Source organism: Schistocerca gregaria, chromosome 10 (genome assembly GCF_023897955.1).
Source record: "Schistocerca gregaria isolate iqSchGreg1 chromosome 10, iqSchGreg1.2, whole genome shotgun sequence".
Taxonomy (NCBI): domain Eukaryota; kingdom Metazoa; phylum Arthropoda; class Insecta; order Orthoptera; family Acrididae; genus Schistocerca; species Schistocerca gregaria.
This window is the reverse complement of record NC_064929.1, coordinates 139,330,322-139,349,339: the sequence shown is the minus strand read 5'-3', so window position 1 is coordinate 139,349,339 and position 19,018 is coordinate 139,330,322. Positions and strand designations below refer to the sequence as shown.

Sequence of the window (19,018 nt, the reverse complement as noted above, 5' to 3'; positions counted from 1 at the left end):
CAGAGAGAAAGCTAGTCAAAGATAAAATGTAACTATCGATAATAGTTCGTCATAGATACAGAATCGATAAGTGATTTTTATCTATTACGGACTACTTAAAGGAAGCTTTTGACAATGTTGACTGGAATACTCTCTTTCAAATTCTGAAGGTGGCAGGGGTAAAATACAGGGAGAGATAGGCTATTTACAATTTGTACAGAAAGCAGAGGGCAGTAATAAGAGTCGAGGGACATGAAAGGGAAGCAGTGGTTGGGAAGGGAGTGAGACAGGGTTGTAGCGTCTCCCCGATGTTATTCAATCTGTATATTGAGCAAGCAGTAAAGGAAACAAAAGAAAAATTCGATGTATGTATTAAAATCCATGGAGAAGAAATAAAAACTTTGAGGTTCGCCGATGACATTGTAATTCTGTCAGAGACAGCAAAGGACTTGGAAGAGCAGTTGAACGGAATGGACAGTGTCTTGAAAGGAGGATATAAGATGAGCATCAACAAAAGCAAAACAAGGGTAATGGAATGTAGTCGAATTAAGTCGGGTGATGACGAGGGAATTAGATTAGGAAACGAGACACTTAAAGTAATAATTTAATTTGGCTATTTGGGGAGCAATATAATGGTTGATGGTCGATGTAGAGAGGATATAAAATGTAGACTGGCAATGGCAAGGAAAGCGTTTCTGAAGAAGAGGAATGTGTTAACATCGAGTATAGATTTAAATGTCAGGTAGTCGTTTCTGAAAGTATTTGTATGGAGTGTAGCCATGTATGGAAGTGAAACGTGGGCGATAAATAGCTTAGACAAGAAGAGAATAGAAGCTTTCGAAATGTGGTGCTACAGAAGAATGCTGAAGATTAGATGGGTTGTTCACATAACTAATGAGGAAGTATTGAACAGAACTGGGGAGAAGAGGAGCTTGTGGCACAAGTTGACTAGAAGCAGGGATCGGTTGGTAGGACATGTTCTGAGGCATCAAAGGATCACCAGCTTAGTAGTGGAGGGCAGCGTGGAGGGTCAAAATCGTAGAGGGAGACCATCTCTTACTCTCCATCTAAGCTTTTTACCCTCCACGCTACCCTCCAGTACTTAATTGGTGATCCCTTCCTTGTTGCCTCAGAACATGCCCTACCAACCGTTCCATTCTCCTAGTCAAGTTGTGCCACAAATTTCTCTTCTCTCCACTTCTATTCAGTGCCTCCTCATTAGTTATGTGATCTACCCATCTAATCTTCAGCATTCTTCTGTAGCACCACATTTAGAAGGCTTCTATTCTCTTCTTTTCCAAATTATTTATTGTCCATGTTTCACTTCCATACATGGCTACACTCCATACAAATACTTTCAGAAGCGACTTCCTGACTCTTAAATCTTTACTCGATGTTAACAAATTTCTCTTCTTCAGAAACGCTTTCCTTGCCATTGCCAGTCTACGTTTTATATCCTTTCTACTTCAACCATCATCAGTTATTTTGCTCCCCAAGTAGCAAACCTCCTTTACTACTTTTAGTGTCTCATTTCCTAATCTAATTCCCTCAGCATAACCTGACTTAATTCGACTACATTCCATTATCCTCGCTTTGCTTTTGTTGATGTTCATCTTATATCCTCCTTTCAAGACACTATCCATTCCGTTCAACTGCCCTTCCAAGTCCTTTGCTGCCTCCGACAGAATTACAATGTCATCGACGAACCTCAATATTTTAATTTCTACTCCGAATTTTTGTTTTGTTTCCTTTACTGCCTGCTCAATATACACATTGAATAATATCGGAGAGAGGGTACAACCCTGTCTCACTCCCTTCCCAACCACTGCTTCCCTTTCATGTCCCTCGACTCTTGTAACTGCCATCTGGTTTCTGTACAAATTGTAAATAGCCTTTCTCTCCCTGTATTTTACCCCTGTACCTTCAGAATTTGAAAGAGAGTATTCCAGTCAACATTGTCGAAAGCTTTCTCTAAGTCTACAAATGCTGGAAACGTAGGCTACCCTTCCTTAGTCTGTCTTCTAAGATAAGTCGTAGGGTCAGTATAGTCTCACGTGTTCTAACATTTCTACGAAATCCAAACTGATCTTCCCCGAGGCCCGGTTCTACCAGTTTTTGCATTCGTCTGTAAAGAATTCTTGTCAACATTTTACAGCCGTGAGTTATTAAATTGATAGTTCGATAATTTTCATATCCGTCACTTTGCTAATGATGTTTTCCCCTTACCTTGTATGTGGTATAAATCTTCGATATGATGGCTCTCGAAACAATGAACGGTTCGGCTACCAGATTGTGGTAGCGCCCATCAGCCGAGCAACAACAATTTGCTCACGTTCTAATTCTCTTAATCCCAACATTAATGAACTCACATTTACACAGAACACAGTGCTGATCACTCCTGATATATCGAGGACAGTGCACACGTGCCGTTAGTGGTCAAATACATCAATGCAAGCAGTAGGTTTAGCCACCATCTGGACTTACTCGTAGCGGGTGGTTATAATTGAAGAGCACATACTCACAGAGGTCCGCTGTCGGCTGTAGTTATCGTATGGCAGCACAACTTGGTTGGTAGGGGAAAAAAATCGTTTCAGTTTTAGCCACAAGGTGCAAATCTAGCGCTGTACAGCATCTCATCGACGACTCCGGTGCTCATATATAACAAATTGCGTAAGCGACTGTTAATTATAAAATCTACGTTACGCCTTTTTCACTTTACTGACCTCTTCTGCTCACGTCCCGTTGCTAGGACATTACGTATGGAAACATTTCGATATGTCCTTTTTGCATTCACAGCGCCAGATACGCACCTGATGGTCAAAAGTGGAAGTAATATTTTTTCCAACGTAAATCGATTCCGCATTAACGCATTAGGACATCCAACCAGTTTCGCAGCCGTACGACAATTACAGCCCACCATGGATTTCTGTGACTAGCTAAACTTTAATTAAATCCCCCTCCCCCCTCCCCAGATGTGTTCAAGCACGCATTTCTCGTAGTACTTGCAACCACCACAACTCGCTCCGTTCAGCTGTTACACTTTCAAATGGTACAGCAGCCAGAAGCACAATGAATGTCACATAAATTGCGCAGGTCGCACCAGTGTTTAAGAAGGGTAGTAGGAGTAATCCATTTAACTACAGACCTATATCATTGACGTCGGTTTGCAGTAGGGTTTTGGAGCATATACTGTATTCAAACATTATGAACCACCTCGAAGGGAACGATCTATTGACACGTAATCAGCATGGCTTCAGAAAACATCGCTCTTGTGCAACGCAGCTAGCTCTTTATTCGCACGAAGTAATGGCCGCTATCGACAGGGGATCTCAAGTTGATTCCGTATTTCTAGATTTCCGGAAAGCTTTTGACACCGTTCCTCACAAGCGACTTCTAATCAAGCTGCGGAGCTATGGGGTATCGTCTCAGTTGTGCGACTGCATTCGTGATTTCCTGTCAGGAAGGTCGCAGTTCGTAGTAATAGACGGCAAATCATCGAGTAAAACTGAAGTGATATCAGGTATTCCCCAGGGAAGCGTCCTGGGACCTCTACTGTTCCTGATCTATATAAATGACCTGGGTGACAATCTGAGCAGTTCTCTTAGACTGTTCGCAGATGATGCTGTAATTTACCGTCTAGTAAGGTCATCCGAAGACCAGTATCAGCTGCAAAGCGATTTAGAAAAGATTGCTGTATGGTGTGTCAGGTGGCAGTTGACGCTAAATAACGAAAAGTGTGAGATGATCCACATGAGTTCCAAAAGAAATCCGTTGGAATTCGATTATTCGATAAATAGTACAATTCTCAAGGCTGTCAATTCAACTAAGTACCTGGGTGTTAAAATTACGAACAACTTCAGTTGGAAGGACCACATAGATAATATTGTCGGGAAGGCGAGCCAAAGGTTGCGTTTCATTGGCAGGACACTTAGCAGATGCAACAAGTCCACTAAAGAGACAGCTTACACTACACTCGTTCGTCCTCTGTTAGAATATTGCTGCGCGGTGTGGGATCCTTACCAGGTGGGATTGACGGAGGACATCGAAAGGGTGCAAAAAAGGGCAGCTCGTTTTGTATTATCGCGTTATAGGGGAGAGAGTGTGGCAGATATGGTAAGCGAGTTGGGATGGAAGTCATTACAGCATAGACGTTTTTCGTCGCGGCGAGACCTTCTTACGAAATTTCAGTCACCAACTTTCTCTTCCGAATGCGAAAAGATTTTGTTGAGCCCAACCTACATAGGTAGGAATGATCATCAAAATAAAATAAGAGAAATCAGAGCTCGAACAGAAAGGTTTAGGTGTTCGTTTTTCCCGCTCGCTGTTCGGGAGTGGAATAGTAGAGAGATAGTATGATTGTGGTTCGATGAACCCTCTGCCAAGCACTTAAATGTGAATTGCAGAGTAGTCATGTAGATGTAGATGTAGATGTAGATAATGACATGATTATTAGAAAGTTGAACCAGAATAGCTGCTTATAATAACTAATCTTAATTCATGACATACTGTTTCGGCATTTATCGCCATTGTCAAGTACCTGCGAACATAGTTTTGGTAATACCGTGTATAAATGTGAATGTTATTTATATTAAAGTAATAATTCTTACATTGGCCAATCAGGAAGAAATTTTAACGTCATATATAAAAGAACAGGTTACATTTGAAAAATCAAAACCACACTGCTAATTCAATAAAAAAATTGCAAATCTTGCAGAGAATGCCAAAAGCTCTTGAAGTGAACCTTCTTGAAGAATTAAAAATCTATGTACACATAAGAAAATAGTCACAAGAAATATTATATCTACATCTACGTGATTACTCTGCTATTCACAATAAAGCGTCTGGCAGAAGGTTCAATGAACCTTCTTCAAGCTGTCTCTCTACCGTTCCACTCTCGATAAGCGCGCGGGAAAAACGAGCACTTAAATTTTTCTGTGCGAGCTCTGATTTCTCTTATTTTATCATGATGATCATTTGCCCCCGTGTAGGTGGGTGCCAACAGAACGTTTTCGCTATCGGATGAGAAAACTGGCGCTTGAAATTTCATGAGAAGATCCCGTCGCAAAGAAAAGCACGTTTTGATGATTGCCACTCCAATTCACGTATTATGTCTGTGACACTATCTCCCCTATTTCGAGACAATACAAAACGAGCTGCCCTTCTTTAAACTTTTTCAATGTCATCCGTCAGTCCCACCTGATGCGGATCCCACACCGCACAGCAATACTCCAGAATAGGGCGGACAAGCGTGGTGTAAGCAGTCTCTTTATTAGTAGAACTGTTGCACCTTTAAAGTGTTCTGCCAATGAACCGCAGTCTTTGGTTTGCTCTACCCACAACATTATATATGTGGTCGTTCAAGTTCAGGTTATTTGTAATTGTAATCCCTAAGTATTTAGCGGATTTCTTTTTGTGCTTATCTGAATAACTTCACACTTTTCTTTATTCAGGGTCAACTGCTACTTCCCGCACCATACTGACAAGTTATCTAAATCATATTGCAATTTGTTTTGATCATGTGATGACTTTACAAGACGGTAAATGACAGCATCATCTGCAAACAGCCTAAGACTGCTACTCAGATTGTCTCCTATGTCGTTAATATAGTTCAGGAACAATAGAGGCTTATAACACTTCCTTGCGAACGACGGATATTTCTTCTGTTTTGCCCGATGAATTTCCGTCTATTACTACGAACTGTGACCTTTCTCACAGGAAATCACGAATTCAGTCGCACAACTGAGGCGATATTCTATAGGCACTCAGTTTGGTTTGAAGAGGCTTGTGAGGAACGGCGTCGAAAGCCTTTTGGAAATCAAAAAAACATGGAATCAATTTGACATCCCCTGTCGATAGCACTCATTACTTCATGAGTATAAAGAGCTAGTTGTGTTTCGCAAGAACGATAGTTTCTGAATCCATGCTACATGTCAATAAGTCGCCTTCTTCGACGTAATTCATAATGCTCGAACACAGTATATGTTCCAAAATCGACGTTAGTGATATGGGCCTGTAATTCAGCGGATTACTCCTACTTCCTTTTTTGCGTTTGGGTGTGACTTCAGCAATTTTCCAGACTTTAGGTACGGAACTTTCTATGAGCGAGAGGTTGTGTATAACGGCTAAATATGGAGCTATTGTATCAGCGTACTCTGAGAGGAACCTGACTGGTATACAATCTGGACTGGAGGCGTTGTCTTTATTAAGTGATTTAAGCTGCTTTGCTACACCGAGGATATCTGTTTCTATGTTTATGACCTTGGCACTTGTCCTTTATTGGAATTCAGGAATATTTACTTCGTCTTTTTTGGTGAAGGTGTTTCGGAAAACCGTGTTTAATAACTCTTTTTTAGTGGCACTGTCATCAGTGACTTCACCGTTGTTATCTTGCAGTGAACGTGTGGATTACGTCTTGCCAGATTATACAGACTTTAGACGGAAATAATTCTTCAGATACTTTATTGAAGTTTTAGAACAGGAAAAAGAATAAATCAGAAATAACATATGCAACAAACACAGATAATAGTGACAACATTTGGTTAGTAAAATTATGTTGTTGTTGATCTGTGTGGGATAATCTTTGTAAATACGTCGTTAGAGTAGAAGTCCCAAACTACTGTCGAAACATAACTAACGTATTATTTTCACACACACACGCACACACACACACACACACACACACACACACACACACACACACACACACACACACACACACACATATATATATATATATATATATATATATATATATATATATATATATATATATATATACGTGTGTGTGTGTGTGTGTGTGTCATTTACTATCGATTCAAATCAGTGAATTATAAGACAGTTCGCTACCGACGTCATGCGGACGTCGCATTATTGTAGATGTGAGTACAATTTAGCCACTTTACTGGAAGTAGGTTCCGCCTTTTATGCAAAACAATGTTTTTTCTTGTTACCCAAACACATGTTTCGGTACCTCTGTACCATCATCAGAGGGTTTTGTTCATAGATAAACTGTAAAAGGGTGATATATTTTAAGTTACACCCGATCTAACAAAATGAGGCCAAAAGCCAAAAAACTGTATTTAGGCCTCATTTTCTTAGACCAGTTAAACCTCAAAAAAGGTCACTTTGTAACGTTTTTCAATAAACAAATCCCACTGATGATGGTACAGAGGTGCCGAAACATGTTTGGGTAACAAGAAAAAACATTGTTTTACATAAAAAGCGGAACCTAGATCCAGGAATTTCGAATGGAAACACGGAATAAATACGAGCGCTGCAGTTCCGAACGACGAATAGTCACTTTGATATAAATGACATTCACATTTGGGTAATTTCCAAGAATGATTACGTCTCGAAGTCGCGGGGTCCGAACGCTACATACGGAACGTGCGATCGTAAATCGAGCACGCGACTCTAGTGGCGGGCGTTATGGTCAATTATTTGTGATCGTCATGTTTATCTGTTTTCCGTCGTCCCCTAAGTTGCTTTAAGTTACACTCCTCCGCGAACTAATGGCAAAAAGGGAACTGTTCCCCTAGCGTACACATCACATGGACGTCGTCTCCTGTGTAATTGCCAGTACTTTTGTAACACTCTTCTTTTGTAGATGCTGCAGTGACCACGGTAAACATACTCATAACGCCCGCCACCAGAGTCCGTTGTTCAATTTAGGATAGCACGTTCGATATGTATCGTTTGGACCCCGCGACTTCGAGAGGCAATCATTCTTGGAAATCACCCACATTTGTATAGATTTTCACCAAAATTGTATTCGGAGATACTTGACGGTGACGATAAGAGTCGAAACAGTCGTTAACAAAGATTATTAAAGGTGGCAATTGTGGAGCATCTTTCTTATAATTATTTTCGTAGTGGATATCTGGATCAGAACTGAATCTAAAGTAAATACCAGTAGCTGATTAACTTGCGAATCATTGACGTCCGCCATCGTCCTCTGAGCGTCTAATGGGAAGAGCAGCGAGGTTAAAAGTCCCATTTGACTCACCGGGCGGGAAGTTTTTAGGCCATGCGAGGAGCTCCCTGTAGAGCATAACAAGCACCACGGCCAGCGCTGCCACCAGGAATAACGTCAGCATGGCTCCTGGCGCAGACCAAAACTGCGTCCGTACACAGAGCTGTTTTCGGCTTTCCCCTTAGACGCAGCGGCTAATGCCTGTTTAATGGGCGGGGAACGGCACAAAACAGGTGTGCTCGTGACAGCTCGTAAAGATAGTCAGTCATCTGGACGGGGTGCACCTGATACGCCAGATTCAGAACATCCGCATCGTGAGGTGGTTTAAGGGAAGTCATAGGCTTACCTCGGCGAACTACAATGCTTCACAGTTGCTAAGGAACAGACGCATTGTTGGACAGGAATAATCGCAGGCAATGATGGACAGCATGAGACACAGCACATACTTAACAGAGATGAAGCGGTGTATTTATAGCGAAAAATGGTGCAGATTGCACCACACGGGAAAGCAGGATAAAAGACACAAATAACGTTAATGTTTTGCACAGTTCAAACTCTCAACATAATGGGCGCTATCGGACTCTCAGTGTGGAATATGCCCCCGTCGGGCACTAATACACGTTTTCCACCTATTATTAGCACTAGTTACTAGACTCTTCGTCTACATCTACATGGTTACTCTGCAATTCACACTTCTGCGTTTGGCAGTTGGTTCAGCGAACCATTTTCATACTACTTCTCTACCATTCCACTCTCGAAGGGCGCGTGGGAAAAACGAACACCTAAACCTTTCCGTTCGAGTTCAGATTTCTCTTATTTTATTATGATGATCATTTCTCCCTACGTAGGTGGGTATCAACAAAATATTTTCGCATTCGGAAGAGAAAGTTGGCGATTGAAGTTTCGTAAATAAATCTCGCCGCGAAGAAAAGCGCCTTTATTCCAGTGACTGCCACCCCATGTCAGTGACACTCTCACCCCTATTGCGCGATAACACGAAACGAGCTGCCCTTCTTTGCACTTTTTCGATGTCCTCTGTCAATCCTACCCGGTAAGGATCCCACATCACACAGCAGTATTCCAGCAGAGGACGGACAAGTGTAATGTAGGCTGTCTCTTTAGTGGGGTTGTCGCATCTTCTACGTGTTCTGCCAACAAAGCGCATTCTTTGTTTCGATTTCCCCACAATATTATCTATGTGGTCTTTCCAATTTAAGTTGCTCGTAATTGTAATTCCTAGGTATTTAGTCTAATTGACAGCCCTTAGATTTGTGCGATTTATCGTATGCCCAAAATTCATCGGATTTCTTTTAGTACCCATGTGGATGACCTCGCACTTTTCTTCGCTTAGTGCCAATTGCCACTTTTCGCACCATACAGAAATTCTCTCTACATAATTTTGTAATTGGAATTGATCGTCTGATGATTTTACTAGACGGAAAAGTACAGCGTCATCTGCAAACAACTTCTTCGGGGCACATTGTCACGCTCCTCTCTCAAGCCGATTTTCAGCTCCTCCTCGGTTGTAACAGGGGGTGTTCGGTGGGAAACAATTCTGCCTAGAGCATCCGAGGCATGCTATGTAGGGTGTAGGTCCAGAGAGAACGCAGGGCATTTTATACCGTCAATATCTTCACTTCTCGTTGTGTCCGCCACCTCAGCAGCCCTGTGGGCTTGCATTGTCGTCTATAAACAGAAAGGCGGGACCTACTGCACCCCTAAACAGACGGACATAAACCAGAATGATCTCCCTGCAATACCGCTGTACTGAAACGCTACTTTGCGCAAAGGTATGGAGCGGCGTTCGGTCACTGTGCATAATGGCTGCCCACAACATATATAACACCTACTTGGGCATCATCATTTGATGCAGGTCGTGGTTGACGTTTCACATGTGGCTGAACACTTCCTGTTTCCTTAAATAACGTAACTACCAAGCGAACGGTCCGGACACTCGAATGATGTCCAGGATACCGAGCAGCATACATAGCACACGCTCGTTGGGCATTTTGATCACAATAGCCATACATCAACACGATATCGACCTTTTCCGCAATTAGTAAACGGTCCATTTTAACACTACGCAAATACCGTCAGTGCTGGAGGAATGTTACGTGATACCACGTACTTATACGTTTCTGACTATTACAGCGCCATCTATCACAAAGTGAAAAAAGTAGTCCAACTAAAACATTCATACTTCTTTACGAACTACACGTATATATAATAAAAAGGGGGTTCCTATTTTTAAAAAACGCCGTTGATATCCGTTTGACTTATGGCAGCGCAATCTAGCGCGACAACCATAGCGCCATCTGGTTTCCCCATTCAAGCTAGACAAGTTTCGTTCTTTGCAGTTTTTTCGTTTGACGCTCATTTCGTGAGATATTTGGCCCCGTCACGATCAGTGGACAATCGTGTAAAATTGGTGGCCAGAATCACTTGCCCCACTGAAGCAGGACTCGTGGACCAACATCATTCTAGACCGCTGTTTCTGACTTCAAGTGACGTGCTCCCTGCACCAAGGAACTCTTTCTCGATGATGGCGTGATTAAAGTGGGATCCATTTGAAAGGCTTCCGAGCACACAAAACGGCCTGATTTCATCACCACGAACTGGTTTTGGCAGACACACATCTACCGACAGCGGTTGGAAGGTCTGGAGCGATCTGCTTAGGTGTGAGATTTTTTTGCCACTGGGGCCGCGTATCGATCTTCTTGTGGTGTGGTGCTCGGTGTACGAGCACCGGCTTGCTTCCGCACGGCATTCCCACATTCAGTGGCTTTTCTTAATCGCATGTTGACACTCTCGGACACACGGGCTATCGTGGCCATAATAGTGACACTTTTACCGGACTCCAGTCGTCCAGCTTGTAATGGTTCTTTATTTACGCGACCATTACGGCACTCCAACCCCAGTTCTCGATACCAGTAATATCGTACTACTTTTCTGAGCAGTAACAGACATGTTTTTGTGACAATATCAACATTTGGTTTTTTTTATGTATAGGTACTGCGATGTATCGATGTATTACAGTGATATGGTTCTTGGGTGTATTCATTTCTGTGGGACTGTCATAATCTTTGACTTACTTGTAACCGTTCTGGCGCGAATGCGAACAGAACAGTCCTGGTTTCACTTTGCAAAAGTTACGGTGTTATTTCGCTTTGTAAAGGAACAGTCAAATCTTGTGTTTGGTTAAAGTGGAAATTAAATTGATACAAAACTGCTTTCTTGATGATGTGAGAATTAAGAAGTAGTATATGTGAATTTACAAGAAGTTTAATAAAAATGTTGATCGTGAACACCAAGTCAAAAATTACTTCTACCATACCATTGTTCTGATCTGGGATTCTTTGATCATTAAGAATTTCCTGAAAAACGCATTTGTTAGGTCTTCAAATATTGCTAAAACACAGACCTGGACCTTCTAGCAGTCAAAGTGGAATCACCCTAGAATCAACAAGATGAGCCATAACTTCTTCGACGAAATCTATGTGGGAATCCATTCAAGATAAGTGCCAAATTAATGACTTTTTTACAGTGACTTCATTATTTCCATTCTGACGATACCATCCACAAGCAATAACTTTGTTATTGCCCCATAAAGCGAACTTAAGCTGCGTGAGCAACATTATTAATCTGATTTCTAACCTACTTTGCAAGTGGTGGTACTGTTAGAAACTGCTTGTCCACCATCATAAGCACTCGAATAGTGTCTTGCAGACATGTTTCCGCACCACATGAAATGCCTCACTAATCGGTTCTACAACAGCCTTCGTTTAGACACCATACTTCATGAACTGTCGATTGCATTCGGAGCGTTCGTGCACAGGCTTCGCAGCAGTTAACGCGTCCCGTCCTCTACATTTCCTTATTATACTGTGGGGACCCGATGCGTTTGAGCGTCATTTTTCCACGTTTTTTTTTAATAACCCAAAAGCTGTGACCTACAGCGAAAACGTATCCCAGTACTAAATTTAACCACATTAAATTTCCTACGAAAAGGTCCTCTTCATTTTTTCTTTAGGGCTAATAGTTCGCAAAATCTCGCGCATGGTTTATGAAGGCCAGATATAACATGGCAGATTGCATGAAACGACATCGGTAGCGGCAGCTGGCTCACACTATATACACTACTGGCCATTAAAATTGCTACACCACGAAGATGACGTGCTACAGACGTGAAATTTAACCAACAGGAAGAAGATGCTGTGATATGCAAAATATTAGCTTTTCAGGGCATTCACACAAGGTTGGCGCCGGTGGCGACACCTACAACGTGCTGACACGAGGAAAGTTTCCAACCGATTTCTTATACACAAACAGCAGCTGACCGGCGTTGCCTGGTGAAACGTTGTTGTGATGCCTCGTGTAAGGAAAAATGCGTACCATCACGTTTCCGAGTTTGATAAAGGTCGGATTTTAGCCTATAGTGATTGCGGTTTATCGTATCGCGACGTTACTGCTCGCATTGGGCGAGATCCAATGGCTGTTAGCAGAATATGGAATCGGTGGGTTCAGGAGGGTAATACGGAACGCCGTGCTGGATCCAAAGAGCCTCGTGTCACTAGCTGTCGAGATGACAGGCATCTTATCTGCATGGCTGTAACGTATCGTGCAGCCACGTCTCGATCCCTGAGTCAACAGATGGGGACGTTTGCAAGACAACAACCATCTGCACGAACAGTTCGACGACGTTTGCAGCAGCATGGACTATCAGCTCGGAGACCATGGCAGTAGTTACCCTTGACGCTGCATCACAGACAGGAGCGCCAGATCTGTCACCAATTGAGAACAATTGGTCAATGGTGGACGAGCAACTGGCTCGTCACAATACGCCAGTCACTACTCTTGATGGTGTTATCGTGTTGAAGCTGCATGGGCAGCTGTACGTGTACACGCCATCCAAGCTCTGTTTGACTCAATGCCCAGGCGTATCAAGGCCGTTATTACGGTCATAGGTAGTTGTTATGGATACTGATTTCTCATGATCTATGCACCCAAACTGCGTGAAAATATAATCACATTTCAGTTTTAGTATAATATATTTGTTCAATGAATACCCGTTTGTAATCTGAATTTCTTCTTGGTGTAGCAATTCTAATGGCCAGTAATGTACTTCGCAAGCACATGGCGAAGGTACCTTGTACGATAGTCATTTCATTTCCATTTGTTATTGCAGGTAGAGTCAGTAAAAACGACGGTCTATGAGCCTCGATTTCTCTTATCTTTTGTCTTTCTTAGCAATCATATACAACCGCTCACTTGACGAAAGGTCTGTTCCTAAAGACTGGAAAGTAGCACAGGGACGCCAGTATTTAAGAAAGGAAACAGGAGAAATCCACTGAATTACAAACCAGTTTCACTGACCTCAATTTGCAGTAGAATTTTGGAGCATATACTGTAGTCGAACATTATGAATCACCTTAAGGATAATGACTTATTGATTCATAACCAACACCAATTCAGAAAATATCGCTCTTGTGCAACACAGCTAGCTCTTTATTCCAATGAAGTAATGACTGCTGTCGACAAGGAATCTCAGATCGATTCCATATTCCTAGATTTCCAGAAGGCTTTTGATACCGTTCCTCACAATCGACTATTCATCAAATTGCGTGCATATGGAGTATCGTCTCACTTGTGTGACTGGATTCGTGATTTCCTCTCAGAGAGGTCACAGTTCGTAGTGATAGACGGTAAATCATCGAATAGAACAGATTTGATATCTGGCGTTCCGCAAGGTAGTGTCACAGGCCCTCTGCTGTTCCTGATTTACATAAATGATAATTTAAACTAACTTACGCTAAGGACAACTCACATACCTATGCCCGAGGGAGGTCTCGAACCTCCAAGTTGGGGGGGGGGGGGGGAGGAGGGAGCCGCGCGAACCGTAGCAAGGCGCCCAAGACCGCGCGGCTACAACGCGGCCCTCAAGAATGGGTTGCATTAGAGATATGAACGCAGTCTCCTACACAAATTAGCTCCGTTCTCCTAAAATTCTCCCAATTAATCTAAGTCCACCATTCACCTTCGAGCCTACTACTGCCTTTACACGCTCGATCCATTTCATAATACTTTGCAATGTTACGCCTAGATATTTCACCGAAATGAGTGTGTCAGTCTGCACACTACAAAATGTATTCCAACATTGCAGGATACTCTTCCCTATACATCTTAAATGATTTACATCTTTCCGCATTTAGAGACAGCTGAAGTTTCACCACACAAACTACCCAATTTATCCTATAGCTTGCTGCAGTCATTAAACTATGACACTTTGCCGTACACAGCAGCGCCATCAGGAAACAGATTGCCGCTCAACCTGTTCGTCAGATGATTTACGTATATATAGGACATAAGCGGTCCTGTGAGACCTCCCTGGGACGCTTCTGATGAAAACCACAGAAGAGGACAACGTAGCGGGTTCTGTTACTTAAGAACGAGTCACGAACATAGCTAGGAACTTCTTCCGTATGCTCGTACCTTCGTTAAGAGTGTGCAGTAGGGCTCCGTATCAAACGTCTTCCGAAAATCTAGCAGTGGGAAATCTGTCTGCTCCCCTTCATCCACGGTTCGCTGGATGCCATTTGAGAGAAGGGCGAGCTGAGTTTCGTACGAGGAATGGCTTCTGAATCCGTGCTGATCTGGAGACAAAAGCTTTCCTCTCTTAGGGAAATTTATTGTTTTCAGACCGAGAATACCTCCAGGAATTCTGCACGAGTTACTGGTCTGTAATTTACCCTTCTTGTATACCGCAGTCACCTGCACTTTTTTTTAGTCGCTTGGGACTTTGCGCCGAACGAGAGATTCGCGATAAATGCCAGCTAAGGGGTCACTGCCGAAGAATAATCACTGCAAAACAGAATTGAGATTCCATCCGGGCCAGGCGACTTACGTGTTTTCAACTCTTTGAATTGCTTTTCAGCTGAGCAGTGAGTATTTCAGTGTCATCCATACGAGGGTTTGCGCAACAGTCGAACGATGGTACGGCTGTACGATCCTTCATCTACCACGTCTACATTTATACTCCGCAAGCCACCCAACCGTGTGTGGCGGAGGGCACTTTACGTGCCACTGTCATTACCTCCCTTTCCTTTTCAAGTCGCGGGAGAAACGACTGCCGGAAAGCCTCCGTGCGCGCTCGAATCTTTCTCTAATTTTACATTCGTGATCTCCTCGGGAGGTATAAGTAGGGGGAAGCAATATATTCGATATCTCATCCAGAAACGCACCCTCTCGAAACCTGGACAGCAAGCTACAGCGCGATGCAGAGCGCCTCTCTTGCACAGTCTGCCACTCGAGTTTACTAAACATCTCCGTAACGCTATCACGCTTACCAAATAGCCCTGTGACGAAACGCGCCGACCTTCTTTGGATCTTCTCTATCTCCTCTGTCAACCCGACGTGGTACGGATCCCACACTGATGAGCAACACTCAAGTATAGGTCGAGCGAGTGTTTTGTAAGCCACCTCCTATGTTGATGGACTACATTTTCTAAGGACTCTCCCAATGAATCTCAATCTGGCACCCGCCTTACCAACAATTAATTTTATATGATCATTCCACTTCAAATCGTTCCGCACGCATACTCCCAGATATTTTACAGAAGTAACTGCTACCAGTGTTCATTGCGCTATCATATAATCATACAATAAAGAATCCTTCTTTCTGTGTATTCGAAATACATTTCATTTGTCTATGTTAAGGGTCAGTTGCCACTTCCTGCACCAAGTGCCTATCCGCTGCAGATCTTCCTGCATTTCGTTGCAATTTTCTAATGCTGCAACTTCTCTGTATACTACAGCATCATCCGCGAAAAGCCGCATGGAACTTCCGACACCATCTACTAGGTCATTTATATATACTGTGAAAAGCAATGGTCCCACAACACTCCCCTGTGGCACGCCAGAGGTTACTTTAACGTCTGTAGACGTCTCTCCAATGATAACAACATGCTGCGTTCTGTCTGCTGAAAACTCTTCAATCCAGCCACACAGCTGGTCTGATATTCCGTAGGCCCTTACTTTGTTTATCAGGCGACAGTGCGGAACTGTATCGAACGCCTTCCGGAAGTCTAGGAAAATAGCATCTACCTGGGAGCCTGTATCTAATATTTTCGGGGTGTTATGAACAAATAAAGCGAGTTGGGTCTCACACAATCGCTGTTTCTGGAATCCATGTTGATTCCTACAGAGTAGATTCTGGGTTTCCAGAAGTGACATGATACGCGAGCAAAAAACACGTTCCAAAAATTCTACAACAGATGACGTCAGAGATATAGGTCTATAGTTTTGCGTATCTGCTCGACGACCCTTCTTGAAGACTGGGACTACCTGTGCTCTTTTCCAATCATTTGGAACCTTCCATTCCTCTAGAGACTTGCGGTTCACGGCTGTTAGACGGGGGGCAAGTTCTTTCGCGTACTCTGTGTTGAATCGAATCCCGTCAGGTCCAGTGGACTTTCCTCTGTTGAGTGATTTCAGTTGCTTTTCTATTCCTTGGACACTTATCTCGATGTCCTGCATGAAGTACCTTGCGCAACTTTCTTACGTAGAATCTACACAGATGTCGAAACATGTTGGTTCGAGCTATGTGTGGTGACAGTAGGAACTTACTATTCACGGTACCTCCTCCGTATGTACGACATCTCTGCTCCCTGAAGGTCTGTGGTAGCACGAAACTAGCACGTGAGCGCGCACATCTGCTTCCGGGGCACGAATGCGCAAGCTGTGCTAATCGCAGATCGCTTGCGCAAACTGGAGAGTCGCGCGCAAATGTTTAAACAGCAGACGGCGGAATCGAGTAATTCGTTTCTCGGCCGCGGGCGGCGCCAGCGTCGCTATAAATCGGCATTAGGCGCGACGAATGCAGTGTCCGGGGCGAAAGGCGCATTAGCGGGATTTCAGCGCCCGCTCTGTTTGCACCTATTCCGGGCTATCGCTGCAAAGCTGGCGCTGGAAACAGCGTAAAAATAAATACACTATGAAATGCTCGCATATTTATCACTGTTTGTGGATGTTATTAACAACAATTTATTACAAAAATAAGCAACGTAGGCAGCAAAGAAAACGCGCAGCACTAGGCCTAATTGTGCAACGGAAAACGTGAAACTTAATTTTGCTTATATCTGCACCTACATCTACATTACTGCTCCGAAAATTGCAATTAAGTGCCTGGCAGAGGATTCATAGCTTCAAGCTATTTTTTTACCATTCCATTCTCACACAACACGCGGGGAAACCGAACACTCAAAAACTTTCCGTGCGTTCTCTGACTTACTTTATTATTAAGAGCATTTATTCTTATGTAGGTGAACGTCAACAGATGTTTTCGCAGTCAGAGGAGAAAATGATAATTCAAATTTCGTGAAAAGCTCCTGTCGCGACGAAAAACGCCTTTGTTTCCATGATTGCCAACCGAACTCGCGCATCATATCCGACCTATTTCGCGATAACACAAAACGCGCTGCCCTTATTTTAACTTTTTCGATGTCCTTCGTCAATCCTATATGTTGCGGATCCCCTATCGCACAGCAATATTCCAGAAGAGGGCAGATTCGCATGTTGAAGGCAGTCCCTTTAGCAGCCCTGTTACACCTTCTAAGTGTTCTACCAATAAAACGCAGTCTTTGGTTTGCTTTGCCCACAATATTATCTATGCGATCGTTCCATTTTAAGTTAGTCGAAACTGTAATGCCTTAGTATTTAGTGAATTGACGGCCTTCAGATTTGTGTGGCTTATCATGCAATCGAAATCTAGCGGATTCCTTTTAGTACTCATGTAGATGACTTTACACTACTCATCATTTGCGGTCAATAGCCGCCTTTCGTACCACACTGATATCTTGCCTAAATCATTTTGATCTTCTGGCGACTTGACTAGAAGGTAAATGAGCGCGTTATCTGCAAACATATCTGCTCACATTGTCTCCTAAATCGCTTATATAGATTAAGACCTATAACGTTTCCTCCAGGGACGCCAGATCTCACTTCTGTTTTATTCGATGACTCTCCATCAGCTGGTGCGAACTGTGACCTTTCTGACAGGAAGTCACGAATTCAGCGCACAACTGAGATGATACTGAGTAGCCACGCAAATTGATTACAGGTCGCTCGTGAGTAGCGTTGTTAAAAGTCTTCTGGAAATCTAGAAATATGGAGTCAATCTGAGATCCCCTGACTTTTATAGCACGCATTTCTTGGTTAGAATGAAGGGAAAAAATGGCTCTGTGGGACTTATCATCTGAGGTCATCAGTCCCCTAGACTTAGAACTACTTAAACCTAACTAACCTAAGGACATCACACACATGCACGCCCGAGGCAGGATTCCAACCTGCGCCCGCAGCAGCAGCGCGGTTCCGGACGGAAGTGCCAAGAACCGCCTAGACCGGCAAGAATGAACAGGTAGTTATGTTTCACAAGAACGACATTTTCTGAATCCGTGCTGACTAATTGTCAGTAAATCGTTTCCTTCAAGGTAATTCACGATTTTCGAACAAAGCATATGTTCCAAACTTCTACTGCAAATCAACGTAATTGATATTGGTCTTTAATTCAACGGGTTGCATTATGACCAGCGGAAAAAATGCTCCTATTGAAACACAAAGCCGGCCGGAGTGCCCGTGCGGTTCTAGGCGCTACAGTCTGGAGCCGCGTGACCGCTACGGTCGCAGGTGCGAATCCTGCCTCGGGCATGGATGTGTGTGATGTCCTTAGGTTAGTTAGGTTTAAGTAGTTATAAGTTCTAGGGGACTGATGACCACAGCAGTTAAGTCCCATAGTGCTCAGAGCCATTTGAACCATTTGAAGCACAAAAATGCCAGATACGCTCCTCCCTAAAAGAAAGTGACAGAAAACCGGGAACACAGCTGTTTCAATCCTGATTCCTCCTTTCATCGTCGTTTGGGAACTGCACATAGGATGTGGCCGAACATAAACTTTTACAGTCCATGATCAGTTCAGTTGGAACAGAGTACTCAGTCCATTATCCGTCCCCGGTAGCTGAATAGTCAGCGTGACGGATTGTCAATCCTCTGGGCCTGGGTTCGATTCCTGGCTGG

At 43.3% G+C, this 19,018-nt stretch overlaps 1 protein-coding gene across 3 annotated transcripts in view; it reads right to left on the bottom strand.

Annotated features, from left to right (window-relative positions):
• Nucleotides 1–8,085, bottom strand: part of LOC126293667 (probable cytochrome P450 304a1) — a 76,928-nt gene extending 68,843 nt beyond the window's left edge. For all 3 annotated transcript variants that reach the window (XM_049986959.1, XM_049986960.1, XM_049986961.1), the window contains exon 1: nt 7,985–8,085. In XM_049986959.1, coding sequence (XP_049842916.1) covers nt 7,985–8,075 — 91 coding nt within the window. In that variant the 5' untranslated portion in view covers nt 8,076–8,085. The remainder of the gene's footprint in view (nt 1–7,984) is intronic.
• Between the last annotated feature and the right edge of the window lie 10,933 nt (nt 8,086–19,018).